The sequence below is a fragment of the Rana temporaria genome, chromosome 6 (genome assembly GCF_905171775.1).
Source record: "Rana temporaria chromosome 6, aRanTem1.1, whole genome shotgun sequence".
NCBI classification, from domain to species: Eukaryota; Metazoa; Chordata; class Amphibia; order Anura; family Ranidae; genus Rana; species Rana temporaria.
In genome coordinates this window covers 26,361,724-26,379,410 of record NC_053494.1, presented here as the reverse complement: position 1 = coordinate 26,379,410, position 17,687 = coordinate 26,361,724, and the positions used below count along the sequence as shown (strand labels likewise).

Sequence of the window (17,687 nt, the reverse complement as noted above, 5' to 3'; positions counted from 1 at the left end):
AGATCTTGTGTTCCTGCTGAGCACTCCCTAGGGACACATTTAACCCTTTCATTGCCCCTGATGTTAACTCTTTCCCAGCCAGTGTCATTAGTACAGTGACAGTGCATATTTTTTTTAGCACTGATCACTGTATTCGTGTCACTGGTCCCCTCAAAAGTGTCAGTCAGTGTCTGATTTGTCCATGGCAATCTCGCTGATCACTGCCACTACTAGTAAAAAAATAAAATATAAAATATCCCATAGTTTGTAGACCCTGTAACGTTTGTACAAACCAATCAATATACGCTTTTTGGGATTTTTTTTTTTTTTACCAAACACATGTAGCAATATTTATTGGCCTAAATTGATGAAGAACGGATCAATGCTGCATCCATCTAGGTGGGTATAAGGCTGCATTCACACCTTGGCGTACAAAATCGTGGCGTTTTGTCCCGCGAATTGCGGCGACAAAACGCCGCGATTGTGAATGCAGCCTGGATCCTGGAGGGATGATTTAACATGCACCTCTATGGAGATGGTTTACATCTCCTATGCCGAACGCCGAAAGCTGCCTGAAAAAAAGGTCCGGGACTTGTTTTCAGGCGGCAGGCGTACAGCGTTCGGCGTGGAGATGTGAACCATCTCCATAGAGGTGCATGTTAAATCATCCCTCCAGCGTCTCGGGGCTGCAGCGGCGTCGCACTACAGGCGTATATACGCCTAGGTGTGAACGGGGGCTAACTGTTTTTGTTTTGTTTTGTTTTTTACAAACCCATACTTCTCTTTTAAACTTGCCATTTGATGCAACACACCTCAACAGAAAAGTGTGCAATAAAATAAATTTGATAATCTCTTATGCCGCGTACACACGATCATTTTTTGGCATGAAAAAAAAACAAAGTTTTTAAAAACGTCATTTAAAATGATCGTGTGTGGGCTTCACATCCTTTTTCGGCTTCTGAATTCGAACATGCTGGATTTTTTCACGTTGTTTTTTAAAATGTTGTTTTTCGTGTTGTTAAAAATGATCGTGTGTGGGCAAAAACAACGTTTTAAACCCGCGCATGCACAGAAGCAAGTTATGAGACGGGAGCGCTCGTTCAGGTAAAACTACCGTTCATAATGGAGTAAGCACATTCATCACGCTGTAACAGACAAAAAAGCGCGAATCGTCTTTTACTAACAAGAAATCAGCTAAAGCAGCCCAAAGGCGAATAGAACTTCCCCTTTATAGTGCCGTCGTACGTGTCGTACGTCACCGCGCTTTGCTAGATCATTTTTCAAAAACGATGGTGTGTGGGCAACGTCGTTTTTAATGATGAAGTTGGAAAAACTTCGTTTTTTTCATGCCGAAAAACGACCGTGTGTACGCGGCATCAGACTCTCTCTTTTTCATATATATTTTTTCTATCTTTTGTGACTTTTTTTTATTTTTCATTTTACTCATCAGGCTTCTGTTACAAGCTGGCATAGACATCAATAGGCAAACCAAATCTGGAACAGCCCTCCATGAAGCAGCTCTATGTGGAAAGACGGAGGTCGTTCGGCTTCTCTTGGATGTAAGTCTTCTATATTTTCAATTCCAGGGGCTTCAAGTTATTTTCTAAAAGCACCTACGTTTCTATATACATGGAGATCCAAAAGGCGGGGGAGGGGGCACTCATGGGTCACTCCTCCTCATGTGGTACAAAAGGTTATAGCACAAAATGGCTATTTACTAAGCTGGGCTGAATAGTTACTTAGGGCATCTCCTTACCTTTTCAACACCTTTGATGTAGAGGCCCTAAAGCTGCCCACAGACGTGTAATAACAATCACAAGCTGATCGGGTTGGTAGTTTCATGATTATAGGGTACCAACACCCAATGGATGGTTGCTCTAGGGCAGGGGTGTCCAAACTTTTTTCAAAGAGGGCCAGATTTGATGAAGTGAACATGTGTGAGGGCCGATCATTTGGCCTGAAATTCTTTGATCCATTAAAATTCGGTCTAAGTGTGTTTTCGTCCGAGCAACTAATACACCGCCCAACAAGAATTCTCTTGCCTTTGTGACTGTGTGTGGTGAAGAGATGATCTCAGGCGTGTTATTTGGATATACCGTATTTATTGGCGTATAACACACACCTTCACTTTAAGAGGGAAGTTTCAGGAAAAAAATACATTTAAATTAAGAACTGTGAAGCAAAATAAGGGTCAGTTCCCATCAGTGCCCATCTGCAGTCTCACCATTGCCATGAATGCAACCTCACCTTTGCTTGAATGCAGCCTCACCATTTCCAAGAATGTAGCCTCACCATTGCCATCGGTGCAGCCTGATCTTTAATACAAAGTCCCACCTCCTATGATAGACAGAACAGTCGTCCAATTGCAGCCCAGGAGACAGAACTTTCTATTACAGATGCCGCCGAGTAAACAGGAGAGTCTCTTGTATGTAATCTGATAGCACTCATCCCGCCCCCTCTCTGTCCCCTCCGAGGCAGCTCCGATAAATACAGTGGCCGGGATTAAGATACATTGGCGTATCTTTGAGCGGGCGTAGCGCATCTCATATGCGCTACGCCGAAATAACGTAGAGAGGCAAGTACTGTATTCACAAAGCACTTGCTCCCATATGTACGCTGGCGTAACGTAAATGGGCCGGCATAAGCCAGCGTAATTCAAAGTAGCAAGGCAGTGGGCGTGTTGTATTATAATGAAGCGTGACCCCATGTAAATGCATGGCCGATCAAACGGCGCATGCTCAGAATCACGTCGCAAATACTCCCTAATATACGTTGGCTCAATGCTTTCGACGTGAACGTAACCTAGCCCCATTCACGTACGACTTACGCAAACAACGTAAAATACGACGCTGTTCCGACGTGCATACCTTAACATGACTTACCCCTGCTTTATGAGGGGTAAACTTACGCCGGACGTAAGCCTTACGTAAACGCGTTGCTAAATCCGACTGGCGCAAGTACGTTCGCGAATCGGCCTATCAAGCTCATTTACATATTCGACGCGTAAATCTACGGAAGCGCCCCTAGCGGCCAGCGTAAATATGCACCCAAGATATGACGGCGTAAGGAGACTTACGTCGGTCGTATCTTGCAAAATTCTGGCGTATCTCAGTTCCTGAATAAGCGCATAGATACGACGGTGCGCATTTGGACTTACGACGGCGTATCTGGAGATATGCCGTCGTAAGTCCTTTCTGAATCCGGGCCAGTATATATATTTTCTGGCCCTGGGGGCCACAAAAGATATATATATATATCCGAATTACTAGGGGGGACACAATAAACCAGAATGCAGGCCGCAAATGGCCCGCGGGCCGGACTTTGGACATGCCTGCTCTAGAGGGAACATTGATCAATGTATTCCTGATGAGGAATACCTACTCTATCCGTATGAGCAAGCCCGCTAGTGATAATCGCAAGTAAAATCCATCAGGCTGATTGTACCCAAGTTGATCGATCAACATGGTACATTTATCCTGCCCATACAGCGTTCGAATCTCAATTCCTGCTGAAAGTCTAAGAAATTTCAGGTCTAGTTTTTTTTCTCTACACTTTTAAAGCATTTACATTTTTGGAATGTGGTGATGCTTATGAAAAATGGAAGAAAAAAATAATAATGTACCTAATCTTCAAATGCCTTGGAGGACATTTCTCGTAGTGAAACATTCTTTTTTTTTTTTGATCTAATGACCTCCAGAGATTTGCAGTCCCTCCGTGCCACCCAACCGTTCGCAACATTAAAGAAAGACCCTGAGGGACCGCGTGGGATAAGATAGACTGCTATAGGCCTCGGAGTCCCTGTAGTTTTCTTCTGTTCTCAATGTAACCCTCCAAATATCTCCTACTCTCCCGTTATTTCTCTGTATTTGCCCAGCAGAAATATAGAGCTGTCTGCTTAAAAAGAACCTATTCACATAGCTTCACTTTTTCACAAGTACCGAAAAGATGGAATTTATTGCTTTATTCTCCCGTGGCCAACTGTGCATACAAAACGAATGGCTTGCATTACCTACATCTAGAGCCATTTATCTGGCTTGCATTCAGCTGTCTCCTGCTTTTTTTCTCATCAATGTAAGATATGGAAATCATAATTTACTAGTTTTTGCAAATGGAGGGCGAGGAATTAATTTATGTTAACCTGACTCTGTATTTTATGCTTAAAGGTTGAGCCAGCTGCCAATCAGGGTGGATCCTGACGATATTGTTGGGATCCTTCCAGAGCGCGGAGCTGCTCTGTGATGACAGCTGACAGCAGGTTTAGCCTGCTATCAGCTGACTCTTGGTTACAGGAGTACAAACTAGGGGGCAGATTCACAAAAGAAGTACGCCGGCGTATCTACTGATACTCCGGCGTACTTTCAAATTTGCAGCGTCGTATCTTTAGTTTGAATTCTCAAACCAAGATACGATGGCTTTTGGCTTCGATCCGACAGGCGTACGGCTTCGAACGCCTTTGGATCGCAGGTGTAATACTTTGGCGCCCGCTGGGTGGAGTTCGCGTTGTTTTCCGCGTCGGGTATGCTAATTAGCTGTTTACGGCGATCCACAAAGGTACGCACGTTCGTCGCATTCTCTTACGTCGTCGCTAGTCGGCTTTTTCCGGCGTAAAGTTACCTGCTATTTAGGTGGTGTAAAATTAGACCTGCCATGTTAAAGTATGGCCGTCGTTCCCGCGTCAAATTGTAAATTTTTTTTTTTCTTTGTATAAGTCGTCCGGGAATAGGAAAGGACGGAACGCACATCGCCGTTAAAAAAATTACGTCGGTGCGACGTCATTTCGCGCAAAGCACGGCGGGAAATTTCAAAACGGAGCATGCGCAGTACGTTCGGCGTGGGAACGCGCCTAATTTAAATGATACACGCCCCATTTCAATTAGGCGGGCTTGCGCCGGACGGATTTACGCTACGCCTCCGCAAGTTTACAGGCAAGTGCTTTGTGAATCAAGCACTTGCCCGTAAAACTTGCGGCGGTGTAACGTAAATGCTATACGTTACGCCGCCGCAAATGTACATGAATCTGGCCCTAAGTGTACTCCTGTGACACATAAGGGAAGTACAGACAAAAAGCTTTGACCATACTTCTTTTTGACCCACCTCCTGCTTGTATTATAGCCGAAAGACTGCTACAGCGCAGGCCTTAATTGTCAGGAGGGCGTCCATGTACGTCCTTCCGTGCATGAACTGGCTGTGCGCCCGCTGCAGGGCGTGTGCCGTGCACTCTGTGATCACAGAGTCAATGCTACACGGCTGATCACAGAGCGGAGTAAGGGGCCGAACCAGGCTCCTTATCATGTGATCAGCTGTCAGTCAATAACCGCTGATCACGTGATGTAAACAGAAGATCCTAACTGGCTTCTGTAAGAGGGACATTGGTTCCATACACAGAAAGCCATTGCTGCTATGCAGTGGCCACCTGCCAATGCATATCAGTGCCGCCTACCAGTGCCCATCAGTGCCGCCAATCAGTGCCCGTCGGGTGCTGCCTATCAGTGCCACCCATCGGTTCCCATAAGTGCCAACTATCAGTGACACCCATCAATGAAGGTGTTCAACATTTTTGTAGGAAACTATAAAACTGTTTTTTTTTTCTCAAAATTTTCGGTCTTATTTTTCCTTTTAGCAAAAAATGAATAACCCAGCAGTGATTAAATACTACCAAAGGAAAGCTCTCACACAGTTTGTGTGGAAAAAAATTATAAAAATGTCATCTGGTTACAGAGCCGTCATTCAAAGTGTGACAGTGCTGAAAGCTGGAAATTGGCCTGGGCAAGAATGGGGATTAAGTGCCCAGTAAGCAAGTGGTTAAAGCAAATCTGTGCTTAGTCCACAACACTATGTGGAGGCCTTAAAGGATCATTAAAGTTCACCTTTCATAACATATTCAGGGTGTAACATGTAACTAGTTACAAATGGTTCCTGATGAAGTGGGTGAACTGACTCGAGAAACGCATTGAATTGCCCCAGACCCCAACTTTGTAATCAACCAAAGTTACATTTTTGGATATACGTAATTTGTTGATGGGTGAGGGAAACCAGGGTACTATTTCATCATAGGGTGACAATGCTGCTCCTCCGTAGATGGTGAGTGAATGTTGCCGCCCTAGGACTGTGTGTTACTGGTAGGATCATCAGGTAAAAAAAAAAAGGGGGAAAGAAAGCATTAAAAGAAGTATGGCCAAAGCTTTTTACACTTACTTTGTACTCCTGTGAGTGACACAGTCAGCTAACAGCGGGCTAAATCCCGCTGTCAGCTGGCATCACAGAGCTGCTCCAGGCTCTGGAAGGATCCAAACAATATTGTTAGGATTCACCAGGATGCCTGATCAGGAGCTGGCGCAGCCTTTCAGCCTGGCACTCCAGTGAGCACTGGAGGAGCAGAGTGCTCTGCTGAGAGCAGACAGAGAAAAGTCATGTGATCACTCAGCTCTCGGTCTTAGAGCTGGCGTGGGACAGCTGCAGTATCATAAGTAGGGAGGTAGCTATGGATGTTTATTTTTTTTCTTTATACATCTCATAAGTCTTCTTTAAAACCATTTTCATGTGCTATAACTTGCCCACTTCCTGTTTTGTTATCTTTTTTTTTTTCCAGAGCGGGATCAATGCTCATGTGAGAAACACCTACAACCAATCCGCCCTGGATATAGTAAATCAATTTACCGGAACCCAGGCCAGCAAAGAGATCAAACACCTGCTACGAGGTGAGGAATATTTTGGAAATACATATAGAATGGCGCTTCTCGCACTTGTATCATTGTCCTTCCAGCCCCCTCCCAGTTTAATGTTCAGCTGTCCCTGATCCAGACAGTTATCACTGACTAGATTGCACAGTCAGTCAAATTGTCCCTGGCTAGCCTGCGCATGTGCTCTGCACCCCTATTTATTCCTATGGAGCCGTTCATTCCTATGGAAGTTCCATACTGGTAGGTGCTGGACCAGTAGAGCTGAAAACAGTGGCGGCTGGTGCTCAAAATTTTTGGGGGGGCACAAACAAAAAATAAATAAAAAATTGCAGCCTCACTGTGCCCATCAAATGCAGCCACTGTGCCATCAATTGTCACCACTTTGCCATGCCATCAAACACAGCCACTGTGCCATCAATTGTCACCACTGTGCCATGCCATCAAACGCAGCCACTGTGCCATCAATTGTCACCACTGTGCCATGCCATCAAACGCAGCCACTGTGCCATGCCATCAAACGCAGCCACTGTGGCATCAATTGTCACCACTGTGCCATGCCATCAAACGCAGCCACTGTGCCATCAATTGTCACCACTGTGCCATGCCATCAAACGCAGCCACTGTGCCATGCCATCAAACGCAGCCACTATGGCATCAATTGTCACCACTGTGCCATGCCATCAAAAGTCACCATTGTGCCATGCCATCAAACACAGCCACTGTGCCATCAATTGTCACTACTGTGCCATGCCAACAAACGCAGCCACTGTGCCATCAATTGTCACTACTGTGCCATGCCATCAAACGCAGCCACTGTGGCATCAATTGTCACCACTGTGCCATGCCATCAAACGCAGCCACTGTGGCATCAATTGTCACCACTGTGCCATGCCATCAAACGCAGCCACTGTGGCATCAATTGTCACCACTTTGCCATGCCATCAAATGCAGCCACTGTGCCATCAAAAGTCACCACTGTGCCATGCCATCAAACGCAGCCACTGTGCCATCAATTGTCACCACTGTGCCATGCCGTCAAACGCAGCCACTGTGCCATCAATTGTCACCACTGTGCCATGCCATCAAATGCAGTCACTATGCCATCAATTAGCACCACTGTGCCATGCCACAGGCTCTGATAGGCACTTCCGCACAGCCAACCAGCTGCTGTTATTCAGGTGGTCGGCGCTCAATGTCCGGCCACATGAATAGACCAGCGGCAGCTGGCAACAATAACATACATTCATGCAATGCATGAATGTGTTATTTGCGAGAGCCAGAGGGGGCGGCGCTGCAGTCAATATTAGTAAAAACTACATTCTTAAATTTTTTTTTTTTTTATGACTACAGGTGGGGGGGGGGGGGGGCGGAGCCCGGGCGCCCCCTATGGACGGGCCGCCACTGGCTTAAAACAGGTATCGGTGTCAATCCAAAACAGGGTTGTACCCTTGATGGCGGTAAACCCATTATATCAGTATGTGTGTGTAGACCTGGTTGAGGTCTTCGGTGGCTGCCTCTCTGGTCAAAATGTGATTCTATGAATCAGTCGCATAGATAGAACAACAGATACGACGGCGTATCAGGAGATACGTCGTCGTATCTCTTTTGTGAATCTGGCCCATAGTGCCCTATATGTGGTGTTTGGGTCCTTTAGGATCTTGCCAACTATCCTGGTCTAAAGAAATCATACCTCATAAACGACATAATTTAATTGGGTGATTTTGATTTAGTGCTTTCTATGGTGAGAACTTGGCATCTGGGCCTTACTGCTCCGCAGGCGGAAAGCTCTCAAATCCTCACATCTCTCTCTACTTTTTCTTCCCCAGAAGCTTCTGCAGCTCTGCAGGTCAGGGCACTGAAGGATTACTGCAATAATTATGATTTGACCAGTCTTAATATCAAAATGGGAGATGTGATCACGGTAAGTCCTTTTCCAAAGAGCAGCTAAATGAACTAGAGTACAAATTGTATTATGTAAAGGATAAATTTGATAACATTCATAATATATTTGTAAAAAAAAGAAATCCTGTGAGTGACATGGCAGACATGTATACTCCAGTGGGTAATATTCAATCTGATTCTTCTCTTCCCTTTCTTGTGCTACCACATCAATTCTTCTTGCATTTGATTTGCACATAGAATCAAGTGAAAGTTCTTCCTTGACTGCAGTATATCCTATGGTGTCTATTAGGCAGATTCAGAAAGACTTAGGCTGGCGTATCAGTAGATACGCCAGCCTAAGTCTGAATCTGCGCCAACACAAATTTAAGCGTATTCTGGTAACCAGATACGCTTAAATTAGGCTAAGATACAAGCGGCGTAAGTGTCTTACACCGTCGTATCTTAAAGTGTAATTTTTAGGCTGGACGCTAGGTGGCGCTTCCATTGCGGTCGGCGTAGAATATGTAAATCACTAGATACGCCGATTCACGAACGTACGCCCGGCCTACGCAGTACAGATACGCCGTTCACGTAAGGCATTTTCAGGCGTATAGTTATTCCATCAAATAGCTGGACTAGTAATGTTAAGTATGGCCGTCGTTCCCGTGTCGAAATTTGAAAATTTTACGTCGTTTGCGTAAGTCGTCCGCGAATAGGGCTGGACGTAATTTACGTCCACGTCGAAACCAATACGTCCGTGCGGCGTACTTAGCTGCAATGCACACTGGGATATGTACACGGACGGTGCATGCGCCGTTCTTAAAAAAACGTCAATCACGTCAGGTCAACCCATATTAACATAAAACACGCCCCCTCAGCCTATTTTGAATTAGGCGCGCTTACGCTACGCCGCCATAACTTAGCAGGCAAGTACTTTGTGAATCATGTACTTGCCTCGCTAACTTACGGCGGCATAGTGTAAACACGATACACTACGCCACCGCAAAGTTAAGGCGGTCTTTCTGAATCTAGCTATATATCTGTTTTTGCTAAAACATTAGGACAGCTTGTAATTTAAACACTTTAGCCCCGGAGTTTTGTGATTCGCCACTGTGTCGCTTTAACTGACAATTGCTCGGTCGTGCAACGTGGCTTCCAAACAAAATTTATGTTCTTTTTTTTCCACAAATAGAGCTTTCTTTTGATGGTATTTGATCACCTCTGCGTTTTTGTTTTTTTTTGCGCAAAAAAAAAAATAGAGCGACAATTTTGAAAAAAAATCAATATTTTTTACTTTTTGCTATAATAAATATCCCACAAAAATATATAAAAAAAACTAATTTCTTTCCTCAGTTTAGGCCGATATGTATTCTTCTACAGATTTTTGGTAAAAAAAAGTCGCAAAAGGCGTTTATTGATCGGTTGTGAGATATCTGGAACTTGTTATATGTTCTGGAACATATGTACCATCTTCTGTCCCACAAAAGTTCAATTGTGTTTTTTTATTTTTTTGTAAAGCACGCTTTTGCTGCACAAGTTACTTATAATGGCGTTAAAGGCATCTCTAATTCCTGCATGTGTCACCTCTCTTTCTCCCCCTGCTGGCAGGTTTTGGAACAGCATCCTGACGGCCGGTGGAAAGGTTGCATCCATGACAACCGGACGGGCAATGACAGAGTGGGCTACTTTCCATCCAGTCTTGTTGAGGCCATCAGCAAACGAACAGGCAAAGCCTCTCCTTTCTTTGCAGAAATTGTACCCTATACAATTGTGCTCATACGTACTCTTTGTGGGTTTAGACACAAAGCTTTATTCTCCCTATTTCTTGTATTAATTAGTGGAGCACAGTGCTCAAGTGCTACACAGTCTTTTGGTTTTGCTATATTTTATCACTATTGTTGCATCTCGACTACATCCTGATAGCATGCATTTAATTACTGCTGCAATATGATGTTTTTTTATGATCAGTTATTTCAGATTCTTGTTTTACACTGCACCATCGGAACTGTTTCATGTGTGAGCAAAAGCCTAATACATCCGCTTGTGTAATTACATCCTTTCCAAAGGCTTATATTGGTTACATTAAACATTTGTCCAACACGTGCGCAGGGTTGGATGTGTCCACATCAAAATATTGCTCTCCAGTTTGTTGGAGTAGAACTGGAGAAAATGCATATTTATAAAATAAATCACCCAGAACCATTTCTCTTTCGTTCATAGACGGACACAGCCTTCATTGACCTTAGGGGTTATGCTTCTTCCTACCAGGAGATCTCCTGGTAGGAAGAAGCATAACCCTAAGGTCAATGAAGGCTGTGTCCGTCTATGAACGAAAGAGAAATGGATTTTACGGTGAGTACAAAAATCCTTTTTTTTTCCATTGTCAACAGAGCACATGTATCCTCAAAACTAAACTCCAAGCAAGCAGTTCAGTTTTTTGGTAGATACTGGAGAGTGAAAGAAAATATTTAAACCCACATGGGCTTTGCCAAAATATGAGTGACAGGGTGAAAATACAGGAGAGCCATTAACAGACAGTTGTCACCCCATAAGTGGAAAAGTAAGAACAACCTTTGAAATGTTAAGCTTAAAGGTGAATCTCAAAAAATTTGAATATCATCAAAAAGTTAGTTTATTTCAGTAATTAAATTCAGAATGTGAAACTCATATATTATAAGGATTCATTACACACAGAGTGATATATTTCAAGCATTTCTTTATTTTCATTTGGATGTTTATGGCTTACAGCTAGTGAAAACCCCAAATTCAGTATCTCAGAAATTTAGAATATTACATTAGATCAATAAAAAAATAGATTTTTAATACATAAATGTTGGCTTACTGAAAAGTATGTCCACGCACAGTATAGTATGCACTCAATACTTGGTCGGGGCTCCTTTTGCATGAATTGCTGCCTCAATGCAGCGTGACATGGAGGCGATCAGCCTGTGGCACTGCAGAGGTGTTATGGAAGTCCAGGTTGCTTGCCTGCATTGTTGGGTCTGGCGTCTCTCATGTTCCTCTTGACCAGAGATCTCCTAACTATGGCCCTCCAGCTGTTGCAGAACTGCACATCACATGAGGCATTGTAAAACACTGACATTCACAGACATGACTAGGCATGATGGGAATTGTAGTTCCTGAAAAACTGGAGGGCCATAGTTTGAAGACCCATGCTCTTGACAATACCTCACATATTCTCTATGGAGTTCAGGTCAGTACAGTAATATCATGATCAATAAACCAGGTTTTGGTACTTTTGGCAGTGCGGGCCGGTGCCAAGTCCTGCTGAAAAATGTAATCAACACCTCCATGAAGCTGTTCAGCAGAGGGAAGCATGAAGTGCTCTAGAATTTCCTGGTAGAGGGCTGCGTTGACTTTGGACTTGATAGAACACAGTTTACCAAAACCAGCACATGACACGGCTCCCCAAATCATCACTGACTGTGGAAACTTCACACTGGACCTCATGCAATTTGGATTCTGTGCCTCTCCACTCTTCCTCCAGACTCTGGGACCTTGATTTCCAAATGAAATGCAAAATTTACATTTAATCCCAAAAAGAGGACTTTGGACCACTGAGCAGCCCAGTCCCTTTTCTCCTGAGCCGAGGTAAGACGCTTCCGACGTTGTCCCTGGTTCTGGAGTAGCTTGACACAAGGAATGAGACAGTTGTAGCCCATGTCCTGGATATGTCTGTGTGGTGGCTTTTGAAGCACTGACACCAGCCATAGTCCACTCCTTGTGAATCTCCCCCAAATTCTTAAATGGCTTTTGCTTCACAATCCTCTCAAGGCCGTGGTTATCCCTGTTGCTTGTTCACCTTTTTCTACCACACTTTTTCCTTTCACTCAACTTCCCATTAATATGCTTGGATACAGCACTCCATGAACAGCCAGCTTCTTTAGTAATGATCTTGTGTGTCAATGGCTGTCTTCTGGACAACAGTCAAGTCAACAGTCTTCCCCATGATTGTGCAACCTACTGAACCAGACTGAGAGACCATTTAAAGGCTTTGGAAACCTTTACAGGTGTTGAGGTAATTAGTTGATTAGAGCATGACACAGTGGGCTAGATTCACATAGATCAGCGGATCTTTAGATCCGCGTGATCTATGTGATTTAAGATCCGCTGCCGCAAGTTTGAGAGGCAAGTGGGTAATTCACAAAACACTTACCTCCAAACTTGCGGTGGCGGATCGTAAATCCCCCGGCGGAATTCAAATTCCGTGGCTAGGGGGAGTGTACTATTTAAATCAGGCGCGTCCCCGCGCCGATTTTAAATGTGCATGCGCTGTCCACGATTTTTCCTGGCGTGCATTGCTCCCACTGACGTCGCTAGGACGTCAGTGGTTTCGGCGTGAGCGTAACTTGCGACGAGCGGGTTTGAGAATCGGCGTACGCAAACGATGTAAAATCGATCGCGGGAACGACAGCTATACTTAACATTGGCTGCGCCTCATAGAAGCAGGGGTAAGTATACGCCAGGAAAACCGCTACGTAAACGTTGTAACAAACTGCGTCGGGCCCGTGTACGTTCGTGAATTGGCGTATCTGGCTGATTTACATATTTCTCAGCGTAAATCAGCGAGAACGCCCCCCGCGGCCATTTTAAAATTGCAGTTAAGATCCGACAGTGTAACACAGTTACACCTGTCAGGTCTTAGGCATATCTATGCGTAACTGATTCTATAAATCAGTCGCATAGATACGACGGGCCTAAGTCAGAGATACGACGGTGTATCAGGAGATATACCGTCGTAGCTCTCTGTGAATCTGGCCCACTGCATCTACAATATAGTTTTTTTTACAATATTTACATTTTCTGAGATACTGAATGTTGTTTTTTCTTCTAGCTGTAAGCCATAATCATCAACATTAAAATAAAGAAATGCTTGAAATATATCACCCTGTGTGTAATGAATCTATATAATATATGAGTTTCACTTTTTGAATTGAATTACTGAAATAAATTACTGTAACTTTTTGATGATATTCTAATTGTTTGAGATGCATTTGTATATGGGAATTTTGGGATTGGGTTTAGAGCCTTTAAATCTGGTGAGCAGGGATGAGCTCAGGCGTGTTTGGATCCTCCTGCCAGGAAGCTGACACTGTGCCCCATCAATCATAAGCGGCCAAGGGGTTCTCTGCCCCACAGCTGCATGTATACATGTCTCTTGTATACGTGCGGCTGCGGGGGCAGGGCAAAAAGTGACAGCTACCTGGTAGGATAGCTCAGGTGAGTTCAGACTAGGATCCGAACACACCTGAGCTCATCTCTAGTGATGAGATCTCTGCAATGAGTTCCAGGGTCACCTGCTGTGACCATTATGAAGGACTCAAATTCTTCCTGCTGGATATTATATTTATTTTAGATTTTGGAGAATTTACAGGAGGAGTTGGGATATTTGAAGAAGCAGAGCTAGGAATTATAGTAAAGGGATTTTGCTGCTGGAGCCCACAAGAGTTATAGAAAGACAAGGGATGACTGATTCAATCAGACTTCATTGTTCTGGCTACTCTGAACTGATAGAAATGGAAGTCTTATCGGTTCCTATTAACGATGATTTTTTCTGTGTTTTCAGACTAGGATCTGAACCCATGTCTAGCACTCCAAGAAGCTGTCATGTCTATGGGCCAATTTTCTGCGGCCTGGGAACTCCGCGCTCCACAGTCGGATGTGGGGTGGGCATTCCCCCGGCCGTAGATGATTGGCCTGTACAGGTGACAGCTTTGCCCTTGACAATAAAAGAAGCCCGATAGAGATCTTTGTTGCCATTCACTTAAAGGGGTTGTAAAGATTTGTTTTTTATTTTCTAAATAGGTTCCTTTAAGCTAGTGCATTGTTGGTTCACTTACCTTTTCCTTTGATTTCCCTTCTAAATGTTTTTTTCTTTGTCTGAATTTCTCACTTCCTGTTTCTCCTCAGTAAGCTTTCCACCATCATCCGAGCGGTGGTTAGTCAGCCAGACCAGCTTACTGAACAGCTTACAGAGGAGGAACAGGAAGTGAGAAATTCAGACAAAGAAAACAAAGAAAAAAAACATTTAGAAGGGAAATCTAAGGAAAGGGAACCAACAATGCACTAGCTTAAAGGAACCTATTTAGAAAATAGAAAACAAACCTTTACAACCCCTTTACCCTTTCCAAAATACAGCAATTCCAAGCCTAGGAATAGGAAAATCCCATTCATTTATTTTGGTCTGTTTTTATGTCATCTTTTCTTTTATTGTATATTTATTTTTTTCATCGCCCCCTTTTTTGTTGATGCTTTATTTGCCTGTGTTTTGCTCCATTTATGATTACCATATTTTTATTGTTTCATTTATTTGCATACATTCTGCTGTGTTTTGTTACCGTCCCATTTTGTTTTATCTTTTCTGTTGCCATTTTGCCTGTAGGTTCCTGGGGCTCATATCACATGGGGACCCCCAGGTTGATGTTGCACAGGGCGACAGTGCCAAATGGTGGCACGCACCACTCCTTCCATTGCTTAATGCCACCTCCACATTCCCATCAGATTCTTTTCAGTTCGTTTGGTTACCAGAGAACTTGCAGCCCCACAGGGGATCGGCTGTGTCCTCCAGGTAGTCTCTTCATCTCTTGTTTTTGCAGGTAAAGTGTATAGGAAGCCAAAACGTTTCTGTTTTGTTTTAAATGGAGTGAGGAATTTGTTGTTTGCGTCTCCCTGAGGCCCCATACACACGACCGAGTTTCTCGGCAGAATTCAGCCAGAAACTCGATGGGAGCCGTATTCTGCCGAGAAACCCGGCCGTGTGTACACTTTTTTGCCGAGGAAGCCGACGAGGATCTCGTCGGGACAAATAGAGAACATGTTCTCTATTTCCTCGTTAGTCAATGGGGAAACTTGGCTTGCCGAGATCCTCGGCGGCTTCACAAGGAACTCGACAAGCAAAACGATGTGTTTTGCCCGTCGAGTTCTTCGGACGTGTGTACGGGGCCTTAGAGATTCCTCCTCTATATTTGTCCTGATGACCTTTGTTGCCAGGACTGAAAGTGAAGAGAAATCCAAACTTTGGAGTTGTCACCAGAACAGGAATAGAAGGGAAATCTTCCATCGTTTTGGACACTTGTTCCAGTGACAACCTTGTAAGAGTGGATTTCCCCTCACGTTGGAGAGATTTCCTGAAGGTGAAATGTGAAGGGAAATCTCCTAAAAGAGACCCAGATGCAAAAAAACATGGATTTTCACAACTCCCCACGCTGTTCAAAAAGGAAAATTACGTTTTGGCTTTAGATATACTTTAACTTTTCATCTTACTTACATATTTTTTTTTACCTTTCTTTGTTTAATTATATATTTTACCATAACCATTACTGTCTGTGAAGGTTCTCATTTATACGGGTCGTGGTATAACTAGTAGTAGTTAGTCGCATTCAACGGGGCGTTGTTGTGTAATGTTGATGATGTTTTGTAGATAATCAAGTCAATCTTCTGTTCTAATGAGTATCAGAAACCTACTCCAACGATTATCACCGGCAGCCATGTATATTGAAGGATTAACACATGTGCAGACCCCCAGGCACCAAGAATGGGATTATAGAACTCAAACAAGGAGGTTCCACAGCTTTCACACCTCACATCCTCTTCTTGGACAATCAAAATCTGCTTTGACACATTCTATGGTGATTGGATTAAGGTGTCTGTGCTACCTGTCCACTTCAATGTGACTAACTACTGCTAGCCACAACCATTATTTTTGCTTGTCGGCTGGTCTGTACCATTGGTCTGTGTTATTGTTGCCTTTTGTAGACTAGCCTGTAGTCAGTCTCCAGCCTGTAGTCAGTTGACAACCTGGTCGTTTTGCTATTTTTATAGAACTACAAAATATGGATATTTTCCACTAGTATCCTGAACTCCTGCAAACAAATTAGTGGCACTGAGCCACGGGTGATGTTTGGATTTGGTAGAAGCTCCAAATGTTTTGGTGAATGATCATTTAGGAGATCAATTCCCAGCATTTTTTCGATTGACTGCCATAGTTACTCCTGATCAACTTAAAATAAGTGTATGGGCAGCAATAGATGTTATCTCTTCCTGTTGAAGGGTTTATACCATTGTTCTATGTAGGATACTGTTATCCTTGCCTCTTGTAAGCATGTCTAGACATGCAAATTCTATTGCTGCCAGTAAGCTGGCCTGTAACTTTAGCCTGTATGGTACTGTTGTCCTCTATAGTTTGATCTGCATTACTATTACCTCCTGTAGACTGATATATATATCATTGGCCTCTATCAGTTACTATTGATTCTTATAGACTGGTATATATCATTGGCCTGTATCAGTTGCTATCTCCTCCTGTATACTGGTATATATCATTGGTCTATATCAGTTGCATTTGCCTCCTGTAAACTGATATATATATATCATTGGTCACTATCAGTTACTATTGCTTCTTGTAGACTGGTATACAATTGTGCTCATAAGTTTACATACCCAGGGAGAATTTATGATTTCTTGGACATTTTTCAGAGAATATGAATGATAACACAAAAACTTTTCTTTCACTCATGGTTAGTGTTTGGCTGAAGCCATTTATTATCAATCAACTGTGTTTACTCTTTGTAAACCATAATGGCAACAGAAACTACCCAAATTACCCTGATGAAAAGTTTACATACCCTGGTGATTTTGGCCTGATAACATGCACACAAGGGGTTTGAATGGCTATTAAAGGTAACCATCCTCACCTGTGATCTGTTTGCTTGTAATTAGTGTGTGTTTAAAAGGTCAATGAGTTTCTGGACTCCTGACAAACTCTTGCATCTTTCATCCAGTGCTGCACTGACGTTTCTGGCTTCTGAGTCATGGGGAAAGCAAAATAAGTGTCAAAGGATCTGTGGGAAAAGGTAGTTGAACTGCATAAAAAAGGAAGGGGATGTACAAGATACCCAAGGAATTGAGAATGCCAATCAGCAGTGTTCAAACTGTAATCAAGAAGTGAAAAATGAGGGGTTCTGTTGAAACCAAACCACGGTCAGGTAGACCAACTAAAATTTCAGCCACAACTGCCAGGAACATTGTCCGGGATGCAAAGAAAAACCCACAAATAACTTCAGGTGAAATACAGGACTCTCTGAAAACATGTGGTGGGGCTGTTTCAAGATGCACAATAAGGAGGCA

At 43.5% G+C, this 17,687-nt stretch overlaps 1 protein-coding gene across 1 annotated transcript in view; it reads left to right on the top strand.

The window, feature by feature from the left end:
• The window catches only part of CASKIN1 (CASK interacting protein 1), a 258,277-nt gene that overhangs the window by 196,184 nt on the left and 44,406 nt on the right, over positions 1-17,687 (top strand). Inside the window, exons 7-11 of the mRNA XM_040356493.1 lie at positions 1,430-1,538; positions 6,569-6,677; positions 8,486-8,580; positions 10,149-10,266; positions 14,944-15,129. Coding sequence (XP_040212427.1) covers positions 1,430-1,538; positions 6,569-6,677; positions 8,486-8,580; positions 10,149-10,266; positions 14,944-15,129 — 617 coding nt within the window. The remainder of the gene's footprint in view (positions 1-1,429; positions 1,539-6,568; positions 6,678-8,485; positions 8,581-10,148; positions 10,267-14,943; positions 15,130-17,687) is intronic.